Source organism: Hirundo rustica, chromosome 9 (assembly GCF_015227805.2).
Source record: "Hirundo rustica isolate bHirRus1 chromosome 9, bHirRus1.pri.v3, whole genome shotgun sequence".
Classification (NCBI taxonomy): domain Eukaryota; kingdom Metazoa; phylum Chordata; class Aves; order Passeriformes; family Hirundinidae; genus Hirundo; species Hirundo rustica.
In genome coordinates, this window is record NC_053458.1 from 24,839,952 (window position 1) to 24,867,362 (window position 27,411).

General features: G+C 43.4%; 2 protein-coding genes across 4 annotated transcripts in view; one reads left to right on the top strand and one right to left on the bottom strand.

Moving 5' to 3' along the window:
- The first annotated feature begins 8,268 nt into the window (after window positions 1–8,268).
- PRG4 (proteoglycan 4) lies at window positions 8,269–26,719 on the top strand. 2 transcript variants are annotated; one of them, XM_040073511.2, is made up of 12 exons: window positions 8,269–8,330; window positions 8,881–8,979; window positions 11,239–11,361; window positions 13,434–13,553; window positions 16,839–16,940; window positions 18,364–22,146; window positions 23,082–23,171; window positions 23,695–23,834; window positions 24,481–24,637; window positions 25,211–25,390; window positions 25,551–25,676; window positions 26,581–26,719. In XM_040073511.2, the coding sequence occupies exons 2-12, from the start codon at window positions 8,883–8,885 to the stop codon at window positions 26,682–26,684; spliced, it is 5,022 nt and encodes a 1,673-aa protein (XP_039929445.1). In that variant the 5' UTR covers window positions 8,269–8,330; window positions 8,881–8,882; the 3' UTR covers window positions 26,685–26,719. The 2 variants fall into 2 exon arrangements, with proteins under 2 accessions (XP_039929445.1, XP_058277832.1); XM_058421849.1 differs by lacking the exon at window positions 11,239–11,361 and having other exon boundaries at window positions 8,295–8,330.
- The window catches only part of TPR (translocated promoter region, nuclear basket protein), a 33,336-nt gene continuing 32,641 nt past the window's right edge, over window positions 26,717–27,411 (bottom strand). For both annotated transcript variants that reach the window (XM_040073510.2, XM_040073509.2), the window contains exon 51: window positions 26,717–26,936. In XM_040073510.2, coding sequence (XP_039929444.1) covers window positions 26,881–26,936 — 56 coding nt within the window. In that variant the 3' untranslated portion in view covers window positions 26,717–26,880. The remainder of the gene's footprint in view (window positions 26,937–27,411) is intronic.

The following is a 27,411-nucleotide window of genomic DNA, read 5'->3' on the forward strand; positions in this document are numbered from 1 at the left end:
TTCCTCCCCACGTCAGAATCTGACATCCAAAACCTGTTCTAATCTTTTGGGATAAGGAGAGGAGAGGAGAGGAGAGGAGAGGAGAGGAGAGGAGAGGAGAGGAGAGGAGAGGAGAGGAGAGGAGAGGAGAGGAGAGGAGAGGAGAGGAGAGGAGAGGAGAGGAGAGGAGAGGAGAGGAGAGGAGAGGAGAGAGAGAAGAGAAGAGAAGAGAAGAGAAGAGAAGAGAAGAGAAGAAGAGAAGAGAAGAGAGAGAAGAGAGAGAAGAGAAGAGAAGAGAGAGAAGAGAAGAGAAGAGAAGAGAAAGAGAAGAGAAGAGAAGAGAAGAGAAGAGAAGAGAAGAGAAGAGAAGAGAAGAGAAGAGAAGAGAAGAGAAGAGAAGAGAAGAGAAGAAGAAAAAAAGAGTTTCCTTCCCACTGTCTATGCTAGAAAGGCAATATTTACAGTACAGCCAGGGGAAATAGTCTTTCTTCAAACTAGGTTTTATTGCAGGCAGGTAATATCTATAAAACTGTCAGCCCATCAGAGAGTGATACAAACTGCTCAATTCTCTACTGGAGACATTTTCTTCTACTTGCAGTTCTTATTACAGCTCAGAGTCCCTCAAAAAGCTGAGCTAAAGAGCCATCAGCACAGAGGACACTGTGACAGAAACAGAGCAGACCATGTTTGGTGACACTGACTCATTCTCAGGTGTCAGTTACAGAAAATACAGGAAACAGTTGCCAGACTTTGGTGTTCCTTCACCCTGACAGTCATGCCAGTGAAGGTGCAAAAGCCTGTCAGATGCACCTGCACTCCCATGCTGTGCCTTGGGGAAGAGAAAGGTGTCTTTTCCTGTGGGTGACTGGTGATTAAACATGTCCTAGAGTACAGCAGTTGATAGCCCACATCCTCTCCTAGACATGCATCATGTTCATCTATTCTATATGGGGGTGAGTGAGCTGGGATGGAGAGATGCTTCTGTTTACTCTTTCTGGGATCATTACAAGAAGATTTGCTCCCTGGCTGTTATTAAGGCTGTGATGGGTTTAGTCTAAGCCCTGATAGGATAAGTAATACCAATAAAAACAATCAATAAGATGGGTTTCTGACACTGTAGTTTCCTAAATGCTAAACCAGACTATAGCATACCCATCTGTGCAGTAAAAAATATTATTAAATATTTAAATATCACATATTTACAGCCAAAGGTTGACATCAGTACAAATTAGTACAAATTATAGCTCTGTAAACTATACCAGAAAACCAGTTCTCAGACTTCAGTCTCTAAACACAAAGGCAATCCCCAGTTAAATCCTAGAGACGTCAACGGCCAAAAACCTATACAAAAGAGGGCTCTGAATTTCATTATCCTAATTTGAAATCTAACCCTGATCTTAAGTACCAGATTAGATTTCTCCTAACTCTGATCCTATCTCTGCAATCCCCAGATAATGTATATACTGATCTGCTGAATAGTTAAATACAATATTCCTTACAAGCAAAGATGAATCTCTCTATAAAAGTAAAATACATGGCAGTGGATCATGTCTGCTGACATTTTTTGGGCTGTAAAAGTCTAAATATTGACTCCAGCCCACATTCTTAGGCTAACCTCAACAAGGCCAATCACTACAGTAACGTGTGAAGCAACTGAAGTACACAAAACTCTGAAAATTTAGACTGAAACTGAAATATATAAATTGAACTTCAATGAAGTACACTGAGATGCTATTACTAAGCATATACTGAATGTGAGCCATAAATTTTAATATCATGAAGACCCCAAACTGAGTTTTACTGTGGAGATCAATTCCTATAATAATGCAGAAGGCAAGAGCTTTGTCAGCCCTCTTTTCAACCTCTGTTGGTACCAGAGCTCCAACACCAGAAGCTCTGACTGTGAGCCCAAATAAATGCTTAGTAACTTATTATATTGATCAATCCCTACAGTAAATGAGAGCAGCAGGCCCGTGCCAGGCAATTCCCTAAAACTGAACACCACAGAGTTGAATCATTGACTTATAATCTAACTTTAATTCAAACCATAAAATTAATTTGAAGTCTAGAAGGGGGATGAATCATTTAAACAGAAAAGCTGCCAGCCCTCTTTTAACTCCTTGGGCTTTTGAAATCCACAGAGGCTCATCTTGCCAAAGCTTGACCTTGACCCAACCTTCAGCACAGTCACCCCTCAGGGAGGATATGGGGAGTAGTTCACATCCCCAGCCCCAGCAGCTGTGAGTGCTGGCAGTCCATGCTGTGAAGAACTGTAAGGAAGAGAGGTAAGGAACTCCCTGCTCCTACCACCATGCTGGTGCTCTTGAGAAACAGGTAATTACATGGGCTTTCAGTTTTAGATTTCTAAAACCTAATACTCAGCTCTAACCCCAGACTTAATTGTAGGCAAACAGAGGCCAATGCCTAGAAATTGCCTGATATATCAGAAAGATATCTGATACAACCCAACTACAGCTTGGGGTTTCTTTTAATTTTATTTTCCCTCATTAGTTAAGGTGAAGAATTTTGCCTTTGCAGCAGATCATTCCTGCTTCAGATCAGCACTGCACAACCTCTGATATAACATATCCTTGATGAATAATTTACATCTTTGCCATCATTTCATTCGTAGGCAGAAAATTCCTGTTATATTTGAAGTACAAACTCAGAGCTGCTGAGCCTCAGTGCCCTCCTTGGAGCTGCTGCAATCATGCTGTGCTTGTTCAATTCTTACAGGAGGTCTGAGAAGAAAACCGATTTTTTGAAGGCAGAGTTCATGTTGAAAGCATTTAAAAGAGAATACAACAATTTCAAAGGTCATTGAAACCGAAGGGGAAATGAACATTTTCTCATGCTTTAAATTCCTTTACCTCTGCCAAAGAAAAGAGGATTTATCATGCTGAGACAATTCGCTCTGCCAAACACCCAGGCAACCCTTGTTCACTGTAGGTGTCTTTTAAACAACAGAATCTGAATAGACAGAAATACTGAACGTTTCACAAAAGTAATTAATATTCCTGTAAAACAATGTTTACAATGAGAAAGAAAGCAAGTTCCACAAGCCTCTGGCAGCTTTAACCAAAGCTTTCTTCACTACCATTAATATACATTATTCAACAATGCCAGGGCAGTTTTTTGTGCAGGAGCTTGTTATTTGACATTTGAGAGCTTCCTGTTGAATGCACATCAGAAGTTACTATTCAATTCTCACTCTGAAGTCAAGAAACAGCAGAAAAGTTCCAGGAAAAAAACCAGAAAACGTCTCCTCAGAGCCGTATACATTAAAATCTACTTGTCACTCTTCTGTACAATTACGCTGATCCAGGAAGATTTCCCCCTCGCATACACACATTCAAACAGATCATTTTTGCATGAGTACATAAGAAGTGAAAGCTTGAAAATGTGTTAAAATAATTATTTATAGTAGCCTGAGTGTGATGTCTAAGAAAGATGATTCTTCATGTTACAAGAAAATTACTTCATACTAAGTCTGAAAAACCCCGTCTGACACCTTTTCACTGCTCTTTTGCCAAACTGAGGGTGTTATTTGTCAGCTATATGAAAAATGGTGACTGTTTCTGGGAGCATTTACTATGTGTCCTGAAGGGGTAATGACATAACTAAACTGCTAAAAAGAATTGTCTGTATCTTTCTTTCCAAAGGTTTCCAGGAAACACTGCTAATTCAGCTCCTACTGTTGAACCGAAAATTCTGGTTTAACTGCTAAATATAATTTCCTACATTGCAGAAAGACATATATAACTTCTTGCTCTCCTAGATTTACCTTCCTCATGTTAATTTTCTTTGTTCTTCTTATCCTGGGCCGTTCTTCACATAAATCAAATGGTGCTTGACTTTTTTTCTTCCTACAGTTAAATCTCTTGTTTTCTTGCAGCTATGATTCAGTAGAATTAGTCCATACACTATATGAATAAAAAATAACAAACAATATGAAATATATTTAATTTTGTGAGACTTTTTAAATGAAACAGTACTCACTTTTATCAGCTGTATTCAAATCTATACCCATTTCACTAGGGCCAGGTTCAGAGAGGAATAATTCCTTTAGAGGGAAAGAAAGAGAAGTTGATAATTTCTTATTTAATGAGATCTTGTTCTGCCAGATATTGCTCTGAGTTTTAGCCTTCTGATTTGTTTGTATTTTTGTAGTAGAGTCTTTTCACAGATTGTAACATAAACAAAGTAGTTGTTTTCATATTCCTCTCTAATGAGAGACAATTGATGGACTTCTAGTCTAGCCAGTGGGGTGGAGAGGTGGCAACCTTATTCTCCAGTCCCTGGTCATTGTCCAGAATCTATATAAGCGAGGTCAAGTAAATAAACCTCCCTTCTTTTTGCTCTGAACTTAGCTGCGTAAGTATCATTCTTTTCGTGTCCTCTAGCAACAGCCAGACATTCCCCAAAAGATCTTTCCCAGTAATTTTCTGCCATGAAGTCTGTCCTGTTGCATGAATCAGAGCACAGATTCCACATAAAATGAGATTCCAGTCTAGCTCAGATAAATCCATGCTCTAGATCTGGGACAAAACCCTTTAATATTATTTTAGAGAAACTTGTGAGAACCCACTGAGAAATATTATGACAGCTATAAAGTGATGTTCTTATGGCCAAGGCTCCAGAGAAGTCCATTACATCCACAGATGCAACCAGCCAGCAAATCTGCCTCTCCTCCTCCTGCTCTTCAGGATGTTCCATAATGTTTGCAGCTATATTGAGTTTAAAGGCTTTTTTGGAACAAAAAGATTTATGCTACCGATATTGGTAGTACTATAAAAATAACGCAAACCTGGAGATTCTATCCATCTTCCATCTGTCATTATGGGCTAACCTGAGATTTCTGTGAGAACAAATATCTAAGTCACATTTTCCTCTCCACTTCTTACTTTTAAATTTTTTCTCACGTTTTTCTGAATTGGAAATACAATAAATCTATATTTAGCCAGTTGTGCATGGAAGAAAGTGACAGACTGTAGAAAGCAAGACAAGGAAGCACCTTTGATCAGTGATCAGTTGTCTCAGAATCGTAATCCCAAATCCCATGAGTTTACCACATGAAGGCTTCTAACTCCTCTACACCATTCCCTTCCTTGCCCCCCCCAAGACCCCCACCCTGAAAGTCTGTCAGTCGTTCTCTTATTAACTTTAGTGAGACCTCCAGCATCCTCATTTAACTTGCAATTACACTCCTTCTGCAATTCCTTTTACATGAAATAAGGGTTCACTAATCAGTGAATATTTAACAGGCCAACACTACTCCAAATATATCCTTTCCCCTTCCTCTTGCTCAGCTCAGTTTTTCTGTATCACTTCTGCTGGGATTCCCCAGCAGCTCTTCCTGAATCCTCACAGGGACTCAGAGCACCCAAGGTAACTTAGTGTTCATCTAAAATCACAGGATATTGTGAGGATCCTGATGGGTTTACAAAGGGGATCAATGATGGAACTGAAAAAGCAGCAAGGCTTCTGTCAGACCAGGACCAGATCATCCCAGCAATTGTTGTCTGGGATTTCACTGACTTACATTTTCCATGTGATCCCAGTGGATATGATCACATCCCCCAACTACTATCATATCATGACTGACGAACTTGTGGAAAAGCCGAGGCCTGAAAAGGCACTAAGGCACTGCCAGGTCATACAGATCAGCACAAGGAATCTGTTCATTCAGAAATAAAAAATAACAGCAATTGTGCTGCAATTGGGATCACCACAGTGCATAAGCAAAACAGGGTTTGTAAGGACAGGTGCCTCGTTTTTTTGTTGTTTTTTTGTTGTTTTTTTTTTTTTTTTAATGCAATCTACTAGGGAAGTTGGAAGTACAGATGATATTTTGGATACCCATGCCAAGGTTTGAAGGAGGGTTTATGTTGCCTGAAAGCCTTGCCAAATTAAATGACTGGCCAGTTGATATCTAAGTGAAGGAATAAAAATCAGATAAAAAATAAGGTTCTCTTTTTTTGCATGGAGTGACTAACCACAATACTAGGTCCCATGTGCTGCTTTAAGACAAATGAAAATGCTGGTGGAGCCATGTATCCTTATTTACTCATCAGGAATGTAATGAGTCTTGTTTCCCTAAAGGCAGCTAAAATCAAAAGATGGAAATGGAACATTTTGTACGTCCCCTGTGTTATATCTGTGTTTGGGATGGAGCTCTCCCTCTCCTGTCTGTGCAGCTCCCCACTCCTCTCCAGGCCCTTCTCCCTAGCATTCCAACCTCTGCCCAGCACGTGTGCCCTGAGTGCTTTTCTTGCCACCTATGAGAATCCATAAAAATAATTTAAAGCAGGATTTCAAAATCCATGCCTAAAAACAAAGGGAAGACCAGCAAAAGCTGGTCAGGATCAGCCCCCACCTGAGTGTAATGCAACAGTGACACTACTACTTAAAGGTGTCTTAAGTGCTCTTCACAGACTGTTGATCCATTTATGAAATTGTTTTCACTCAAACTTTGCAAACCCATGTGACCTCTAACAACCCAAAAACTCCAATTCAGAAGAGAAATGAGAGAATACAATCCTACCAAAAGGCACATCTGTAACACAACGTAACAGCCAGTCACGACTACCCATATTTCAAGTGTGTATGTACCTAATTGTGTATATACCAGTTGAGCCCTGGCACGTTAACAGAAAAATTATAATAATTTTGATTCTCTGTTTCTCTTTGTTGAGTCATATATATATATATGTGTGTGTGTGTGTGTGTGTGTGTGTATACACATATATACACACACACACACACACACACACACACGTGTACATACATACATACATACATACATATATTAATCTCTGGTAGCCAGCCAGTATTAAGTGGGGCTCACAGCTGTTAATTGATGGAAAAGACAACAAATCTCCTTCATGTCAGGGCTCTCAAGTAAGGATACACTCATTAATTTAGTCCCTAAATGTTTTGCTTGATCAAATTATAAATTAATTAAGTTATAAAAATTTCAGTGCTTTTCTAGGAAACCTCTCATCACGTTGATCCTATTTGGCTACTCTAAAAAGTCCTTCGTCCCCAGGCTTCAAATAATCATAAACAGGCACCATTCTATCCGAGCCAGTGTTTCTTTATCAAGCTTATAGTTCACTAAAGACAGCCCTGAAACTCTTATAATAAGACTTGTAATATACATTTCTTTTTGTATGACTTTGAATAAACTCCATAAAAACTCAGTTTCCCCTTTTCCACAAAGTAGAGTAATAGTTAGTCCATTTAACTGAAGTAAATAGTTATTCCATCTGCACACAATGCAGAAAGACTGAATGGAAATCTCTCTATTGTGATAATACAAGAATTAGAAATTCTAGCATAAAAATACTAAAGCTGTACAGTCAATGAACCAAGTGAGGGAAACATTCAAACACATGTTTAATCCCACTCCTGTTCTGCATTATTTTCCTTAAGAGACTCATTCTCATCTGAAGTCCTTTCCTCAACTGGGATCAATGTGTACTGTACTGTATTTATAATTTTGGGTTAACAGAACTACTCTGGGACTCAAGTAATATCATAAAGGAGAAGTATTAAAGCTCCTTGGCCTTAAGGATAATTTCTGAATAAAAAAATCCCTCTCAAACCCCAAGAGTCAGGATTATAAAAGTTTCCGTTAAAAAAGTTTCCTCCTTTCGCTCTGAGAGTTACAAATGACCATTTCCACTATCCTGAATCTGAAACCAATGAACACAAAGACCATTAAAACAATTAAGGACTCTTTCATTCATTTTGGTGTCTTACGTATCATATGTTCAATAACTTTGTGATCTGACTCAATTCTTTGATTTCTAGCCAATACCTTGGCCGCGTTTCCATTCAGTTCAGGGGAGAGTACAAAATATTCAGTGCAAGTGGTGAATTACTTATATCTGTATGAATTAGCCCTCACGATGTTTTGGAGCAGATACACCATCAGTAGCAGATAAAACTGCATAATTTCAGGCTACTGTCACCTAAGCTCCATTTGACAGGAAAGAAAATACACTCAGCATTTGCCTGTGATGACTTTTTATTGCTCTGCAATACTCTCTAATGCCTTCCAGCTGCATTGAGGACAATTTGTTCATTTCTCTCACTAATCAAAATGTGTTTTGACTAGTAAGTCCCTATTTAGTTTTTCTGTAATCCTTTTTCTTAATGGGAGTATTTTCCAGATGTTGTGTTAGTCTAGTCATCCGGGCCTTCTTCCAAGCCCTGTGGAAAGTTTGCTGTCATGAGCTGTCATTGGTGTGTTTAACAAGCTGCCTAATTACCTGACCCCAGCACAGTTCCAAAGCAATATATAAGGACTCTGGAACAGCCCTGAGAGCAGACACACTCTCTGCTAGGTAAGTGCTACACCTGTCTCTAGCCAGAGCTCTTCTTCAATAGGAAAACAAGGAACTGGGACAGAAACCCCAAAGTTTTCCTTTTGAAAGAAGATTTAATTTTAGCCTATGTTTCCATTTGACGTATTTCAATGCTAGGTTATGGTTTATAAAATTATGTTGCCGAATAACTAATGTTCTGACAGTATTTGGTTTTATTATAGATTTTCATTTATCAGTATTATAACTTTAAACATTGTCATGCTGAAGTGTACCCATGTTAGAAGATGACTGTGACTGTAGTCTTCATGTAATAGAGTTCTGCAAAAATTTATTTCTATTACTTGTTAATAATAAATTTCTATAGTCTTACTACAGCATTAATGGTTAATTGACTAATTATCAAGAGGGCATTTATGGAGTAATTATAAATTAGCAATTTTTCCTTGAACAGTTTTATTATTTATTTTGTTTTTATCAAACTAGTCTTAATATATAAAGATATTCACTGCATTTTTAAACTATGAATTAGGTAAATCGCAGATAGTGATGTGCGATTATTTCTTTTTAGGAATGATGTCGTACCTGAAAGTTATGATCCTATGGAACATACTTTGCTTATCCCTGGTGGTCCTTTCACTGTCCTTGATTCCAGAAGTGTCTTCTCAAGGTACTGTAACACAGAAAGCTGAAGGAAGGCTGTCTAGGAGTATGCATCTGATGCACATTAAGAATATTTCAAATGCATCTTCATAAAAATACTAAGTTCTAGAACATTATTCAGACAAGAAATATGATTCAGTTTTTCATCACTGAATATTTTCATAAATTTTAGTGTAGCATGGTCCTCTCGTTTTGAGGAATAACATACAAATATAAATGTGATGCAAAATGTGCATGAACCTATTACTTTTTCTGTAGACAGTCTACAGACCCTCTTGCCCCCATACTGATTTATTTAGCCCTAGTGATTTGCAGTTTGATTTAGGAAGAATCTAACATGAGAGTATCCACAAAGGTTGGCTAGAAATATTTCAATAAGCTCAGGGCAAGGAATGTCTCTACCTTGCTAAGTGCTTTCCCATTAAATGCACCATTATTACAACACTGAGGCAAATTCGCAGAATTTGTCTAATGATACTCCAAGCTCTATAATTGTTCTCCTCACTAAAGTAACACTGTTACGGTGAAGCAGAACATGCCACCTGGCAAATCCTGTGCTGTTGCAGTTCTCTGGTTGCTCCCAAATTTTCAGGGGGATAACACTGGGTATTACTTGCTGGTAGAAAATGATTTATTACTACTTGATAGCAAAAGGCACAAGGTCATGTATCCAAGCAGCTCCTCAGGGCACGCCCCATGCCAGATGTGACCTTGCACTTACCCCTTGATAACTGATGCCTTCCCACCGGTTTCAGCAAAATTCGAGACTTTTGCCAACAGCAATCAGGACCATTCAGGCATTTTCCTTACAAGTAACTCTGTAACTTGCAAGTCATAAACAAATGAATTAAGAGGTATAAGTATTGGACTACTATATATTATCCATGTAATTATTGGACTTATTTTCCTTCCACAAAGGAAGAAGCACTCAATATATTGGGCATATATCCATAAAGGAAGATATCCAATTTGTCTTTTCAAATGTTGTATTAATAGTCCAGTAACTCAAGTCCATTAACGTCTCCAGTTATCACTTTTTTCCATTTTTCAATTTGTAGCAAAGTGGTAACAAGCATTACAAGTACTGGCTGGAAATCACAGTATATGTAATAGATAAAATATTTGTTATACCATGCTCTTCATTCAGACACACACACGTGTGTGTGCTGTTAGAAATTGTCTTTGGTGTTGTATTGTGTTGTGTTACATGTTATTTCCTTGTTGGTCCTCAGTGTTTCGGCCGATTATCTGTTTGAGCTTGCTGATTGTTCAGCTTCTTTGTTTGCATTTAGGGATGCTTCAGTTGTGGTCCTGCATATTTCATTTCCAGAAGAAGCTCTTTAGCTGATTCTATTAGCAGAGATTTCACAGAGGAAGGGGAAGGTTTCAGGGTGAATATCTGATTTGGCAGCAGAAGGTAGCAAGGCGCTGCCGAGCTGGAATGCACACAGGTTACAGCAAGACACCTCCTCATGTCTTGCTTTACCTCCTGTTATCTGCACCATTCCTTGTTGTTCAGCATTTCCCAGCAGTCTGGCAGTAGAGCCATTGTGGGATGAGCTTTTCTGTTAGTCTGCTAGTAAGTAGTCTTCTAATAAACAAACTGTACTTCACAGAAGTTGCAGGGCTAGATGCCAACTGTTCTTACCTTAGAGCTAATACCAAATTTTCCCCTGACATCAAGGGAAAAAATACAGTGTAGCGAATAGGCAGATTTTGTATCTTCCGAAAAAAATGGCTTCAGGGACGTGTATTTATTATGACAGTGCTCTCCAGTATGCAAGCTAACCTGATTAGATGGATTATTAGGAGCAGCATTACGAAAAGTGAAAATCAGACACCTAGGGGGTCTGTCAGGTATGGGGGTGCAGGTGCACACCTATTGCCATACAGATGGTAAATCAAATTGGAGAATAAGTCAGCAAAGCTGATATACTCTCTAAGGGGTTAGTTTGGATGTCTGTCATACTACAGAACCAATCCTCAAGGATTCCTTGGTTTTCAGAAGAAATGGGTTAAGTTAACTTAGTGGAAGACCCCTCTAACCTAAACATGTGCTGCTGCTGGTTCTTAGGCTAGCCGAGAGCAAACCTCTGCTCCCCACACCTTCAGGAGGGGTCACACAAGGCCCTCAACTTCTGCAGTACTGAGTGAAGAAACCCCATTCTGTAGGAAAAAAAAAGAAACTTTGCTCCTTTTCCATTCAGCATTCCCTTAAGGACTGTTGTGGTTTGGCAACGCTTACACCAGTGTTGTGTAATTTTAGATGTATCGAGCTGTACAGGGAGATGTGGGGCAGGGTATTCTAGAGAGCATGACTGCCAGTGTGATTATAACTGTCACCACTACATGGAGTGCTGCCCTGACTTCAGGAAAGTCTGCACAGTGGGTAAGTTCCCAAACACAGCCAGTTCCTCTCCTCAAAATTCCCCTCCCAGCTCCCTACCCCACCAGTGTCTCCTCTCTGAATGCTTAAATGTCCGTTGGTTTGCTGTGTCTTTGTTCCCTCTCATACATGTATTGTTCTCCCCCTCAAATAATCAGGATAACCTCCTGCAATCCAAAGAAAATTGCATATACACAGGTTATCGCCAAGCAAAGAATTTTGCTTTTTACAAAAGCAGAACTAGGCAAGATGGGCAAAAAGAGTTTACTATTTTTTTTTTCTATTGGGTTTTTTAGTGCATTTGTACTGTATGTGTCTGTCTCTTGTGCAAAGAAAAAAAAAGTGGTAAAAGTCAATTCAGGGTTTTGCAGGAAGAAATGCTGACGTATTCCATCTCAAATTTAAGAAGTGTGCATGCTGTGGGGTCTGATCCAAAGCCAGGGTGTCCTTCCATGGACAGAAATGGTCTCTGGCTCAGATCCGTGTCCAGACTCTGCTGGAAAAGGTGGTTGGATGAGTTATAATTTATGCTTTATTTATAGGCAAAACTGTACAATGTAAATAGATACAGGTTTTTCAAACTGCTTTACTGAGCATTAAAAGCATTTTCTTAGGAATCATCAATGTCAGAAATGTCAGTGATTTGGATAACAGTAGTTTGTTACACTACACTGTGGTTCCAGTAGGATTTACAGGAGTAACAAATATTTTCAGAACCAGCAACACCACTGGGTGTTGTTCAAAATGCAGACTTAGCATCCCCTAAAATTCCAGTTCTGCTGCCCTGACACACACTGGGGACACTTCGCCCTTCAGTCTCCCCCATCCTCCTTTTGCTTTGTGGGGGGACATCAATATTTCTCACAGATGAAGATGCAGAGTAAGGCATTTAAATTATGTAGGCTATTTATTCATTGTGGGTCAGATTCTAAAGATATTCTGGCTTCCACACAACGTTTAACCAAAGGCTAGAAGGAAGTCTTCCCTGTTCTACTCTAAATCAGTCAGTCCAGGCAAGCACAGTAGGTGCCATCCTGAAAGGATGCAGGCAGACTAAGGACTATTGTCCAATTGTTGTGAAATTAACATTGACTAAATGACAGAAATGCCAGACATTAATTATGAATAAACATTTCCCTAAGATAATATAAATAATTCTCACCTGTGAATGTGGGATGGATCTGCTGGCATCAACACTGATTCCACAACAACACTAATCCAAAGACGTTCAGAATCTGCCTATACATTAATCCTAATTTTTCTGGTTAGTGATTTAACTGTAAAGCATGATTTTATGCCTTATGTGCCACAGAGATGATGATTTCAATAGAGATATGCATAGAGAAAGTGTCTTTTCTGAAGTCTGTAATAGCTGTGCACAGTCTCTCTAACATGATGTGGTCATTATTTGATATGAAATAGCAGTTTGGTTAGTGAAGTTTCAGAAGTTAACCAAAAATGAAATATTAAAATCAGGTGGTTATTAATCATGTCAAAACATGGCATATAGTTCTTTAGTACTAATCATTTAAGAACTGTATTAAACTGTTCCAAACTGGTCTCTTGGGGTAACTTAGTTAACTCATTCACACAATTAGCTTGCAGTGTTTTCCTGGACACACCAAGTACACTCTGCTGTGACCCAATTAGGCTAATTATTTTTCATAAATGCTTTGGTAGACACATCATTCTTGTTGCAAAGGGGTACCCTGGTGAACACCTTCCTGCAAACCCAGCCCAGAATTTAAATATCACCCCTGAGATCATGGCTCTGTGGTTAGGGGAAGTGGGAGCCTCCTACGGTGGGACCTGGCTAAAGTGAACGCAGTGGTCATGTTTTATTGCACTGTCAGTCCAATGGTCTCGATTCACTGCCATGGCACAGTGCCCCTCTGGCAGTACTGCCTGATCCAAACCCCACAATTACAGACAAATCCTGGATCAGACCAGGATAAGTGCCTGATTTTATGGAGCTGCTCTTGGCACCAGCTCGAGCAAGAGACTTCACTCTAGAGAGGTCCCAGCGTTCCACAGGAGCTGGCCCAAAGTCTGACTGTGCTGCTCTGCCTCTGCAGCTGCCTCCTGCAAGGGACGCTGCTTTGAATCCTTCGAGAGGGGAAGGGAGTGTGACTGCGATGCCGAGTGTGAGCGATATGGCAAATGCTGCCCGGACTACGCCAAGCACTGTAAAGAGGGTAAGACATTTCTCCATCACTGTTTTTTAAAGACATATTTAAAGAGAGGTGCTTCGCTTTACCGTAAACAAAACTGTGTGGGCTTTGGTAACAACTGGACGAAAGAAAACAGAGCAAAAATAACAAAACCTAATTTCACAAACAAATTGGCCAGTTTCTCAAGCACAGACTCTTCTGGAAACATACAGGTAGCTATTCTAGAAGCCATCACCAAGATGTGAATTCTGAGGATAAAGTTGTATTTTACATTAGGCTCTTTTGGCACTAGCCATGCTCTAACTATCAGAGCCCTTACTCAGAACAGCACATGCAGGGACAAAGACTGCACATCAATATTTAAATTCAGTGAGAGAAGGAATCAGAACATTTTTATTTGGAAAAGACCTTTTGAGATCATTGTATCCAACCATTGCCCCAGCACTGCCAAGGACACCACTAAAACATGTCCCTAAGTGCCACATTCACACAGCTTTTAAATCCCTCCACGGATGGGGATTCCACCCCTGCCCTGGGCAGCCTGGTAACCTAAACTACCCCTAGTGCTCCTGGGTGTTATTTCCTCTTGTCCTACCCCATGTTCCCTGGGAGCAGAGCCTGACCCCTGCTGGCTGTCCTCTTCTGTCAGGGAGTTGTCCAGAGCCAAAGGTCCCCCCGAGCCTCCTTTTCTCCAGGTTGAGCCCCTTTCCCAGCTCCCTCAGCCTCTCCTGGTGCTCCAGCCCCTTCCCCAGCTCTGTTTCTTTTTCCTGGACACGCTCAAGGTCTCTATGGCCTATAGGGCCCAGAACTGGACACAGCACTCCAGGTCCCTCAGCAGTGCCAGCACAGGGTACAGCCACTGCCCTGAGCCTGTGGTCACACCAGGGCTGGGACAGCCCAGGGGCCATTGGCCTCTGTTCCACCTGGGCACACCTGGCTCACATTCAGCCACTGTCACCAACACCCCCAGGGCCTTTTCCACTAGGCAGAAGAATAAAGGAATTGCAGTAAAAAGCTGAGTTCATCTTATAAAAACAAGGTGGAAGGTTCAGCTCCCTTAAAATCCCCACCCATCCAAAAGTGGGGAATGGCTACTCTATGCCTTGGGATAGCGCTATGTGGACCTCCAGACTGCTTGCTTGGGGTCACCACAGTCACTGGCAGCATATTAGAGATGCACATCCTAGATTCTCCTCATCTCAAATCCAAAGTGGGAAGAGCAGCTCAACAGAGAAACCTATCCTGTGGGGCAGGAGGGGGGACTGGATGCTACATGTTCACACTGCAGCAAGAAAAAAATTAAGAAAACATACATTTTACCTTCAGGCTGCAAGTTCAGTCCAGAGCAGAATCAAATTGACCCCCCTTCTTTTGTTCTGTCCTTTTCTGCAGAGCCTGGTGGGGCTTCAGCTGAGCACAAAGGCACAGACCTGAAGGTGCAGTCCCACCCTGAGATAGCTTTAAGGAAACCAGCAAATGAACTCTAAAAAAACAACAGAATATGTTTAATTTCATCATGTCCTTAAACTTTCTGGTACCTACAGACCTAAATTAATTTCTGTCAACATGCTTGGCTAATGCGGCTTGGCACCAGGTTGCTGCATCCACAGAGCAGCCCACGTCCAAGGCAGCCAATTCCCAAAGCCTGCAGTGTAACACACAACATAAGTCACAATTATAATTTGGTTCTCTTCACCCAAGTGGTCCCCATGTGCTGGGATAGTGGCTTGGCTTTGCCACACAATTGCATAGTAATTTAGACTGAAATAGAGTCTGTATTCAGCATTTTTGACAGAATGTCTAGAGAAGTGTCTTGGAAGCATATTGAGGTGAACTTGCTGCTTTTGAGGCTGCTTAATATTTCCCTATTTCTGCTGAATTTATCACACCCAAACACTCACAAAACACTGTTTAACTTCATTTTAACTTTAACATTTGAAGCATTTAACTTCAGTTAAAATATAATGAAGAATCAATCTAGTGTTCCTAATCTTAAAGAGTTTCTTCTGTATTGTACTAAACTTTGCTATGAATTTTTGTCAAAGATCCAGCAGAAATCCCCCAAACCACTGTACTCAGTATTTTACTATTTGTACTATGTGTGAATAACTGAGAAATCTGTTAAACCTCTTGGAATAAATTTGCTGTTTCAGCATCCTCTGAACATTTTTTTCTTTATAGTAAATCCAAGTGTACAATGTATATCCAAAGCTCACTGTTATCTTCCCCTGTCTTCCAGAAGCCTTTTTTTCCCTAAATACATGTACACACAACCAAAATGTTCCCCTCCCCAACAACTGGCTTTCAAAGGAGTCATTCAGCTTCAACAACAAGTTCTCTTTCTTCCTCAATAATAGTTTCAGGATATAGTGCAAAACCCAACCTTCCTTGCTTTGAGCAGTAGCTCGCTGTGAAAGTAAATCTTTTGACACCATGGTCATCCCTTAGGGACAAAAATCCTATCCCTTTTGTAAAAAGCTAGTTACACACACCTCTGGCAGTTACCAGCTCCTTTGGTTGGATCAAAATAATTCGGCCGATTCCCTGAGCTCCACCACATTTCCTTCACAACTAACAAGTTCCTTCTACAAGGCTATGCTAGTAGCTCATTTCCAGTTGTACAGTTTGACCAACAATTAATTTTAACAATCTTATTGGGTGCAACCGGAATTCCATTCACTCTTCAGAGATGGAAAATCTGAATACAACCTCCTATTTCTCCTAAAACTCAGTCTACTAGAAGTTAGCTTAATACTTGTGTTGTTTCCTTGGTCCATGCCTGCTTTGTAGCTCCTGTCTCCTTCAAGGAAACCATTTATTTTAAAATGTCTCTCCAAAACAATCCCTTGTGTAGAATTATCACATCTAAAGAACTGCAAGGGGATTATCCAAGTAAATTCCTGGGTAATGTGACAGCTCTCCTATTTCCACTAGAGTTAGTTATCTGAAGTGAAAGTCAAGTGGTGAAAAGTCATCTGTAGTGAAAACAACCAGTACAAATTTTCAGAACATAGAGCTGCACTCAGAATTAATCTCTTTTCCCACCTCAAAATTGCCATTAGCTAATAATGCCTCACGTCAAACTTCTGGGAAAAATATTGCTCCCATCTGTGATGAACCACTTCGAGATCCAAAGGGTATTTTTGCTCTTTTCAGACAAATAATTGTGTAAAGAATCCTATAGATAAAAAGAAACTTAGTTTTAAATGGAAGATGGTCACTGAAATTTTGTAATCACTCTTATACAGTTGACACCAAGCATCTATAAAGATAAAATAATCTATTAATAGGACCACTTCTCTCTTTCAGCACACACAGAAAAGCCAACTCCGGAGACTCCTCCAGAAAACAAATCAACATCTAAAAGATCCTCCACAGATAAGGAAGAGTCACCAGAGGAAGCTGTGGAAGGTAGGCAAATATATGGATGCACCAGGATGGGTGTTACCTGAAGGAACATAAAAGACCATTTCCCTGCTCTGGAAATAGAAAGATGATCCTAGACATTACCAGACAGTTACCAAGCTTGGAAGCGCTTGGTGTGTAAACTGATTACCTCACCAAGCCCTCAGGACTTCAGAGAGTTCACTCAGCCCAGATGGTGCAGGGTGGTGATGTCTCCTGTGTCGCTACTGGATTTTTACACCCATCCTCCAAAAACAGGGTACAGACCATTGTCAGTCTTGGACAGCATCTATGGCTGGCTGGTAGTGCAGGAAAATGTCCTAGCAGGTTCCTCTAACTTTAATCAAGCCAGGCCTTACACTGCTTCAGAGAACACATGATTTATTTATTCTGACTGGAAAATATGGTGCTTTCCTGTGCTCTTTGGTACTTTGTTCCAGCATTTGAAGTGATAAGTCAGGAGACCAGTTTAAACTTGAAACACATCTGAAAAGACACTAGAAGTCAGTCAATATTTTAATCCTCCCCAACTTTTTGTTTTTGATTTGGAGTACTTACTTTCTTCTGTTCCAATTTCCTTTTACAAAAAATGCAAACAACCCAAAAACAATATACTGGGTTAAATGAAAGAAAATTAAGGAAATTCAAATAATCATTAACAGGATCCCAGCTGGCTTATGGTATTTCAGACACATGGGATGGGAGTGAAACCTATTCTCCAGTGCTCTGCTCATACTAAACACACAATATTTGTGAAAGCAGAACTAAACTGCAAAATCTCAGAGAGAACACTTAGGGAGAGACTGAAATGCAGAAGCATTTACTATTCTTTTTGCTGAATATCAACAATTTGAGTCAAATCAATCTAACTATATATCCAAGTAAAGACAGCCTTAAATCCATACATCACAATGAGGAAAATAATCCAAGGAATAAAGGTACAGCAAGAGATGCAGTCAGGGCTCTGCGTTCAGGAATTATTTTCCCCCTGCTTCCCTACCTCTTTACTCCAATTCCAGGTTGGTGATGCAGGTTAATTTATAATGTAAAGCAGTGGAATAAATCAAAATTACAGACTGAGAAGGGAGCTGTTTTGTTAGAAAGACTATTTTATAAATAGTCTCCCTTTCCATGAAAGTGGCAGGAAACCCCAGGCAGCCTCATCCACAAGCACCAAACTGAACTCTGAACCTGAGGCAGTGCCAGGTTGGCCAAAAAAGATCACCTAAAACTGATCTGAGCTGCTGCAAAGTCCCATGCAGACAAAAGGAACTCCCATTTCACCCGGTCCAGGTTAGTTTGGCAGTTCAAAAAAGGTCTTGCTATTCCAAAGGATGCACTTATAGCTAATGGGTATAATAAAATTATAGGCAATACTTATCTGCTTGGCAGTTCCAATGGTTGAACTGAATTTGGATTTGTTTTGTAGATCCTGAAATCCAAGTGACCACTCCTGCTCCAACTACAGAAACTGCAGAGACGACCCATGGAGCCACAGAGGCAACAACAAATGAAGACTCTCCCACAACCCCAAAGATAGAGGATACAACCCCTGAGGCCACAAAGGAACCAGTGACAGAAGCTGAACTTCCCACTCCGGATATGGCAGAGGATGTGACCCCTGATGCCACAGAGGAACCACTGACTGAAGTGGACCCTACAGACTTCCCCCCAACACAAGACCCAACTCCTGATGCCACCGAGACACCAGATACCGACACCGAGCCACCCACAATGCCCGCACCAGAGGAGACAACCCCAGAGGAGCCCACAACCCCTGCACCAGAGGAGACAACTCCGGAGGAGCCCACAACCCCCACACCAGAGGAGACAACCCCTGCACCAGAGGAGACAACCCCAGAGGAGCCCACAACCCCTGCACCAGAGGAGACAACTCCGGAGGAGCCCACAACCCCCACACCAGAGGAGACAACCCCTGCACCAGAGGAGACAACCCCAGAGGAGCCCACAACCCCTGCACCAGAGGAGACAACCCCAGAGGAGCCCACAACCCCTGCACCTGAGGAGACAACTCCAGAGGAGCCCACAACCCCTGCACCAGAGGAGACAACCCCTGCACCTGAGGAGCCCACAACCCTGGCACCAGAGGAGACAACCCCAGAGGAGCCCACAACCCCCACACCAGAGGAGACAACTCCTGCACCTGAAGAGCCCACAACGCCTGCACCAGAGGAGACAACCCCAGAGGAGCCCACAACCCCTGCACCAGAGGAGACAACCCCCACACCTGAGGAGCCCACAACCCCTGCACCAGAGGAGACAACCCCTGCACCAGAGGAGCCCACAACCCCTGCACCAGAGGAGAGAACCCCTGCACCTGAAGAGCCCACAACCCCAGAGGAGCCCACAACCCCTTCAGCAGAGGAGACAACCCCAGAGGAGCCCACAACCCCTGCACCTGAGGAGACAACCCCAGAGGAGCCCACAACCCCTGCACCAGAGGAGACAACCCCTACACCTGAAGAGCCCACAACTCCTGCACCAGAGGAGACAACCCCCACACCGGAGGAGCCCACAACCCCTGCACCAGAGGAGACAACCCCAGAGGAGCCCACAACCCCTGCACCTGAGGAGACAAACCCAGAGGAGCCCACAACCCCTGCACCAGAGGAGACAACCCCTACACCTGAAGAGCCCACAACTCCTGCACCAGAGGAGACAACCCCCACACCGGAGGAGCCCACAACTCCTGCACCAGAGGAGACAACCCCAGAGGAGCCCACAACCCCTGCACCTGAGGAGACAACCCCTGCACCTGAGGAGCCCACAACCCCTGCACCAGAGGAGACAACTCCAGAGGAGCCCACAACCCCTGCACCAGAGGAGACAACCCCAGAGGAGCCCACAACCCCTGCACCAGAGGAGACAACCCCAGAGGAGCCCACAACCCCTGCACCAGAGGAGACAACCCCCACACCTGAGGAGCCCACAACCCCCACACCAGAGGAGCCCACAACCCCTGCACCACAGGAGCCCACAACTCCTTCAGCAGAGGAGACAACCCCTGCACCAGAGGAGACAACCCCAGAGGAGCCCACAACCCCTGCGCCAGAGGAGCATACAACCCCCACACCTGAGGAGCCCACAACTCCCACACCCGAGGAGCCCACAACCCCTGCACCAGAGGAGACAACCCCAGAGGAGCCCACAACCCCAGAGGAGCATACAACCCCCGCACCAGAGGAGACAACCCCAACCCCTGCACCAGAGGAGACAACCCCAACCCCTGCACCAGAGGAGACAACATCAGAGGAGTCCACAACCCCTGCACAAGAGGAGACAACCCCTGCACCTGAGGAGACAACCCCCACACCTGAGGAGCCCACAACCCCTTCAGCAGAGGAGACAACCCCAGAGGAGCCCACAACCCCTGCACCAGAGGAGACAACCCCTGCACCTGAGGAGCCCACAACCCCTGCACCAGAGGAAACAACCCCTGCACCTGAGGAGCCCACAACCCCTGCACCAGAGGAGACAACCCCAGAGGAGCCCACAACCCCCACACCAGAGGAGACAACTCCTGCACCTGAAGAGCCCACAACCCCTGCACCAGAGGAAACAACCCCTGCACCTGAGGAGCCCACAACCCCTTCAGCAGAGGAGACAACCCCAGAGGAGCCCACAACCCCTGCACCAGAGGAAACAACCCCTGCACCTGAGGAGCCCACAACCCCTTCAGCAGAGGAGACAACCCCAGAGGAGCCCACAACCCCTTCAGCAGAGGAGACAACCCCAGAGGAGCCCACAACCCCTGCACCTGAGGAGACAACCCCAGAGGAGCCCACAACTCCTGCACCAGAGGAAACAACCCCTGCACCTGAGGAGACAATTCCGGAGGAGCCCACATCCCCTAAACAAGAGGAAACAACCCCTAAACCAGAGGAGACAACCCCCACACCAGAGGGGCCCACAACCGCTGCACCCAAGGAGACAACCTCAGAGGAGACAACACCAAAGGAGCCCATAACTCCTAAACCAGAGGAGCAAACAACCCCCAAACCAGAGGAGACTACTCCTAAAGAACCAACGACCTTGGCAGACTCTCCCACCGTCACTAACCCTGAAGAGACAACCCCAGAGGAGCCAACAATAACCAAACCTGAAGAGACAACCTCAGAAGAGCTGACCACCATGGCAGACTCTCCTACCACCCCCAAACCTGAAGACACAACTCCAGAGGAACCTACAACCAAGGCAGACTCTCCTACCACTCCCAAATCTGAAGAAACAACCACAGAAGAAACTACAACCAAGGCAGACTCTCCCACCACCCCTACAGCAGAGGATGCTGACTCTCCCACCAGCCCTGCAGCTCCTGAGGCCAATACCACTGCCAGTAAAGCCACAGCTTCTCCAGGCAATGCTGCAGCCACAACAGTTGGGAAGGACTCCTCCACACTTGAAGCGGGCATGATATTTTCAGATTCCGCAATGGAGAGCAAGGAGACAACAACACCCAAGAAAGACAGAACTACTCTGCTTAAAGATATTTTCACAGCTGCAACTGGGAAAGACACAGTCACTGTAGCTACGGTGACAACAGTTAAACCAGGTGATTCTCCTAAAGGTATGGATGACATTCCAAACACATCTCCTATGGCTGAGCAACCTGTCACTACAGTAGCTGAATCAGAAACAACTTCTATAGACACCAAGACTGCAACAACAGCAGCCACAGCTCCCTTGCCTGATCCCACTGTGCTGGTAACAACCATCAAAGAAGATTCAACAATTCAACCCAGTGAGGCTGTAACACCAAATGGAAAAGAGACAGCTACAGACACTGAGCAGGCTGGGCCAGCAGCAGACAAAGAGAGCCCAGGTGCTGCTTGTGTTATTGTGGAGATGACAACAGCTGGTAAAAAAGAGGTAACAACCATCAAAGAAATCGATACCACACCTGAAAAACAAATGGAAGATGTCACTGAAAAGGCCCCTGGTATTGTCAAAGAAGAGGTAACTACAGTTACCAAAGAAACCACAACAAGGGATAAAAAAGATACAATAGAAGAAATGTATCTTGTGTCTAATGGGACATCCAAGCCAACAATACATTTCCAGGAGATCACTGAGGCCAGAGAAGAGCCTCACCCAACTGAACCTGAAATTCTGCCAGCCAAAGAAGAGCCTGAGATAAACAAGCCTTTAATACAAGTTGGGGAGCTGCCAATGTTCCCTGGAGTGACACAAGGTAAGTGCATTCTAGCAGGTACGAAAGCATCAGTAGCTCAAGGGAACATGGCAGCATCCCATGGGCAGCCATAGCCACGGCTCCACAGCTGGCAGTGTCCCAGGTACTGGAACCTCAGTTTTCAGCTGTGGAGTTAATTAGATCCTCCAGGTAGTTTAGAACATGATCTAAATGAATTGATTTCAGTAACTGGTCCTACTGAAAATCGTTTGCTATAATTTTCTCCTCCTCCTGTTTGCTATTCTAGAAGATGCAAACAGGCAAAAAGTCAGGGGAAAAAGATGACAAATTTCTAAATCCCATGAGAAAATTTCTAGAAGTCAGGCTGCATATCCACCCTCCCTCATGGAACCTAACCTGGTGTTTTGTAGCCACCGACTAAAAATATCATATAAAAGAGACAAGAAATCTCTTGCCTCTGTGCTTTTTGCCACAGACTTTTTAATGCCCTCCCTTTATTTTAATCAGACATAGCCTGCAGGTTACTGGGCAGTTTTTCAATCATATACTGAAAAATATTTTGGGGGGAAAAATTAGGAGTTTAGATGAAAAATACTTGAATTTCAGTCTAAGAGATTCACAAGTGAAATAAAGTGTAAATGCTTTTTTTTTTTTTTTTAAGAAATAACGAGAGGGAAGAGAAGCCACTAAAACAGCTTAAAGGAACAATAAAATCCTAGAGCATGCAGAAAGCCCAGAAGGCTGTAGCTTATGAGGTGTTTGTAGGTGTTTTCCTGAATTACAGTTATTTAGGTGGCAATAGGCAGTGACACCCTGGTCACTCGGCACTGCTGGGACCACAGCATCAGAGCAGAGCTTCCCGAGAACACGGCCCTGACGAGGAATTAACTCCTGGCCCACCGGCGGGGCAGAGGGAAAAAGTGAAGGCCGTTCTTGTGGAACCTTAAACAAACTCAGCTGGCTGTGTTTTGCAGAGAGGAAGAACGACGAGAAGGACCTGTGCAGTGGCAAGCCAGCGGACGGCATGGTGGCCCTGCCCAATGGCACCCTGGCCGTCTTCCGAGGTGAGACTGCTCCGAACATCCTCCACCTGCCCTGGCATGGCCCCCTTCCTCCTTCACCGGCTCTGGCTCCGGCCCCGGCCCCGGCCCCAGCCCTCGTCCTTCTCCCGCACAGCGCCGGAACTCCTCCCTCAGCTGCCCCAGCCTCCTTCTCCTCCCTCACCTTTTCCGGGCCCACTCCTTCACTATCACCTCCCACTCCTCCTTCACATGCCCCGTCTCTCCTCCTCCTCTTTTTTCTCCCTCACTCGGGCCCCGGTGCCCCTCACGCCTCACGAAACTCCGAAGCCCGCTTCCCCAGATCCCTCACGGGGCTGGCTCAGCCGCTGTCCCCGGGCCAGGAGGGCTCTGTTGCCCCGCTGTCCCCGGGCCAGGAGGGCTCTGTTGCCCCGCTGTCCCCGGGCCAGGAGGGCTCTGTTGCCCCGCTGTCCCCGGGGCAGGAGGGCCCTGTTGCCCCGCTGTCCCCGGGGCAGGAGGGCCCTGTTGCCCCGCTGTCCCCGGCGCCCCTCACACCTGTCCCCCCCAGGTCACTATTACTGGCTGCTGAACGGCCGGACCCCGCCGACCACCAACCCCCGCCGGATCAGTGACGGCTGGGGCATCCCCTCGCCCATTGACTCTGTCTTCTCCAGGTGCAACTGCGATGGGAAAACCTTCTTCATCAAGGTGGGAGCCGTCCCGGTGGGCAGGATAGGGCGAGGCTGATGAGGGGTAGCTGGGGTGGCTCAGCCTGGAGAAAAGGGGGCTCAGGGGGAACCTTCTGGCTCTGCACAGCTCCCTGACAGGAGGGGACAGCCAGGGGGGGTCGGGCTCTGCTCCCAGGGAACAGCGACAGGATGAGAGGAAAGGGCCTCAGGTTGTACCAGAGGTGGTTTAGATTGGGAAAAAGAAATTGCCTAAACTTATTCCTAGTATGTTTCCCAACCTGAAATAAAATGCTAATGAAATGCCCATGCCTCATTAAAGCTATTATTTCCCCATAAACCATTCAGTCCTGGAATTCAAGCTGCTTGTTATATCGATGAAAATTTAAGAGATTTAGTTACTTTGTTCAGTAACCCCTCTTAAAAATTAGCCTGTATGATACTCTAACCCTTCTCAAAGGTTAAAAGGCTGCAGTTACTTAATGAAGTTGTTGTGGTTTTATCCCATTTGTAATGGATGTAGGAGTGATTCCAGTCAGATTTACAATGTAGCTGTCAAAGCTCTACTGCTTATTCACGGATTATTCTTCATGTTTGTTTTGCAGTTCAATAACCAGGAATTAACTCTCCCTAAAGCTATTTTTTTTTTTTTTTCCTTAAATGCTCAGGGTCCCCTGTACTGGCGCTTCACTAATGGTGTTATGGATGCAGGCTATCCCAAACCTCTTGCAACTGGATTTGCAGGGTTAAGTGGGAGAATAGTAGCAACCCTCCCTGTGGCAAGATACAACAACAGACCAGAATCTGTTTATTTTATCAAAAGAGGTATGTCTTGTATTCCTGAAGTTTAGGGAAAACTGAAAGGTGCTTTAATTCCTTAGGAATAAAACACCATTTCTCTTGCCCCAAGACCTATTTCTTTCAAACACAGAAACACAAATTATGCCAGTGTTCCAGGTGCTCAAAAATAGCCTGAAGCTTAAAAAAAAACCAAACAAAAAACCCCAACTTATTAGTAATTGGAGGTCTTTCAGTGCATTTTGAACCAGGTCTGTAAGGATGAGAATCCAATGTTTAGTGGCTAAACACTGAAGTAAGTTTTATCTGATGGTAAAGCTATTTTAGTCTCAAATTAATTAGAGAAGGGAAGGCTTTTATCTTGCTAGTTCATAACTATGTGTGGAAATTTCCATCTCTACTTCTGATCTCCTATTTTAAAGTAATTTCCTTATCTTACATGAATGCTGTACTGCCCCCATAAGAATGTGGTTATTGATTTCCTGTGTGTGACATGAATATAACATTTTCATACCTGATTGAGCTGGTGGTTGGGTGTTTTGGGAGGGTTGATTTGTTCGTTTTTTTTTTTTAAACCAACGAAACAAACATGTGTCTTAGATGGGAACATGCAGCAGTACGTGTACAGACAAGAACCAGCCAAGAAGTGTCAAAGAAGAGCCAGGGTCACCATCAGATACCCAGCCTTTGTCCCCAGAGTCGTCATCCGGCGACGCTTCCAGCGTGCTGTGCAAATGCCGACCGTCATCCGCACCGTCAGGATCAATCCCCACCCCTCTGGTAATGTGGGCACTAAGGTTCTCTTACACAGATGCTTTCACCTCTGTAGCTTCTGACACAACATTGTGTTTGGAAGGTTTTGATGGCTGTAGTGTGACACAGCCCTGTGACAGCTGCAGCAGCGCCGCAGCTCCTCACGGAGGGTTCCTTTTGCTTGCAGGAGTTCTGCGCAAGGAAATCCAAATGACGACGTACTGGAGAGGGCTCCCCAAAGTTATCCACTCAACTCTCTCTGTGCCCAACCAGAACAAGCCCGATGGCTACGATTACTATGCCTTCTCCTACAGTAAGTAAAGCTAAATCATATCACTATGGATCTCAAAAGAAGCTCCTGTTATCACTTGTGGTACTACTTTCAGCACTACTAGAAAGTCCTGATAATTAAAACGTTGCCCATAATCAAGAGATGTTTCTATTAAAAATCAGTAGTTACAGGACAATGCGCAGCAATGAAATAGAGAGATTAAAGCAGCCAACTGGGGAATGAATTGCCAAGGCATTCAGCCTTGTAAAGTGACAAAAGGATTATGTTAATGGTAGAAGTGTTTGGATCACTACACAGGAAGTTTTTCAATAGCTTTTATGGAACTACGTTTTTGACAAAACACAAAAAGGAGAGAGATGAACCACTTGACTTAGCTCAAAAGAATTATTTATGGTGCTAGAGTAGGTAGACTCATTTTCCTAGCCAGGATCCCATACAAGCATTCCTCAGAATTTTCTGCATTTAAAAAAAACCCCAAAACCTCTAAGAACAAGCCATACCCAAATACAGGTCATTAAAGATCCAATTCCTCACCTTGGAGGAATCAGCCTAAGAGGCCCATTCACACTCAGGGACCATGAACTTGCCACTTCTGTAGTGAGTGCAGGATTGTTGTGGATGTAGTTTGATTTCCAAATTCTTAAGACTATTTCTGTGTTCTAGCAATACAAGAACATTCTTTCCTGCTCTTGGGACAGATTTAATTATTAGCAGTGCTATAAAACTTACTGCAACCAATTACACCTGAAAAATAAAGCTGAGGACAGAAATTTATTATTGGAGCCTCTCAGCTCCCTGTCTGCACGTGGAATGGAAAATCTGTTATTCAGGCCTAAGTGACATTAAAATGCAGGCTTGAATTTGTGAGTTCTTCCCATGTATTAAATGGTTTCTGGAATTTAATCCTGACCTCTCCTCCTTTCAGATCGGTACTACAGTTTGGATATTGGCAAAAGAATAGCACGACCTGTTACTGCTCTCACAGGAAAGACTGTATCCAAAGACTGGTACAACTGTCCCAGCAAGTGATGTGCAGCAGAGGAGTTTAAAACAAGATGCCATTTGAATGCCAATGTTTTTTCTAATTTTATTAATAAAAGACATTGAAATGTGTGCACACAACTCTAAGTATGAAATGCTGCTTCAAGCTCTGGCTTCATTACACTAAGCAACCACAGGCAAACTGGCACTTTGTATACACAGCTGAAAGTACTTTACATTTGATTTAACTAATGTTTCCTCTGTTCAGGCCTCCTCTGCCTCCCATGGCATGAGTTACACCTGTGCAGGGAAAGAAAACAAGGGCATTAGTATAAATCCTTCTCACCCTTTTAATCAACCATTGCACAAGTGATACTTCATCCTTCCCTAAGGAATTCAGGGCAATTCCTTTCTGAAACAGTTCAAGTCCCACTCTCGCCCCCTAAGCCTGGTGACACGTGTACATGTCACCTGTGTCATGCAAAAGGCTGGGGGTGGCTTCTGATCCTGAGCCAAACCAGTATCACTGATGAGCTGAAATCAGTTAGTCCCTCCTTTTTGTTATTAAAAAAATGGTGACAGATGGAAAAAAAATCTTTCCTCGTCCCACCTCCTTATTTTTTTCCCCTTAAATTACCAGCTAATCTGTATTTCAATGCTAATATTGAGTCTTCTACAATGTTAAAATAATGCAAAACAGAATAAAATCCATCTAAGGCTTTTTCTTAATACAGTAATTGCAAAAATAATTTCTTGTAATGGTTTAAACTCTATT

What these genes read in the sequence shown, in the direction of transcription:
- PRG4 (XM_040073511.2), top strand. Translation starts at nt 8,883, where the DNA reads ATGATGTCGTACCTGAAAGTTATGATCCTATGGAACATACTTTGCTTA. An exon ending in CAGGAAAGTCTGCACAGTGG is followed by an intron (nt 11,362 to 13,433) that starts GTAAGTTCCCAA and finishes CTGCCTCTGCAG; the next exon opens with CTGCCTCCTGCAAGGGACGC. An exon ending in TTACTATGCCTTCTCCTACA is followed by an intron (nt 25,677 to 26,580) that starts GTAAGTAAAGCT and finishes TCCTCCTTTCAG; the next exon opens with ATCGGTACTACAGTTTGGAT.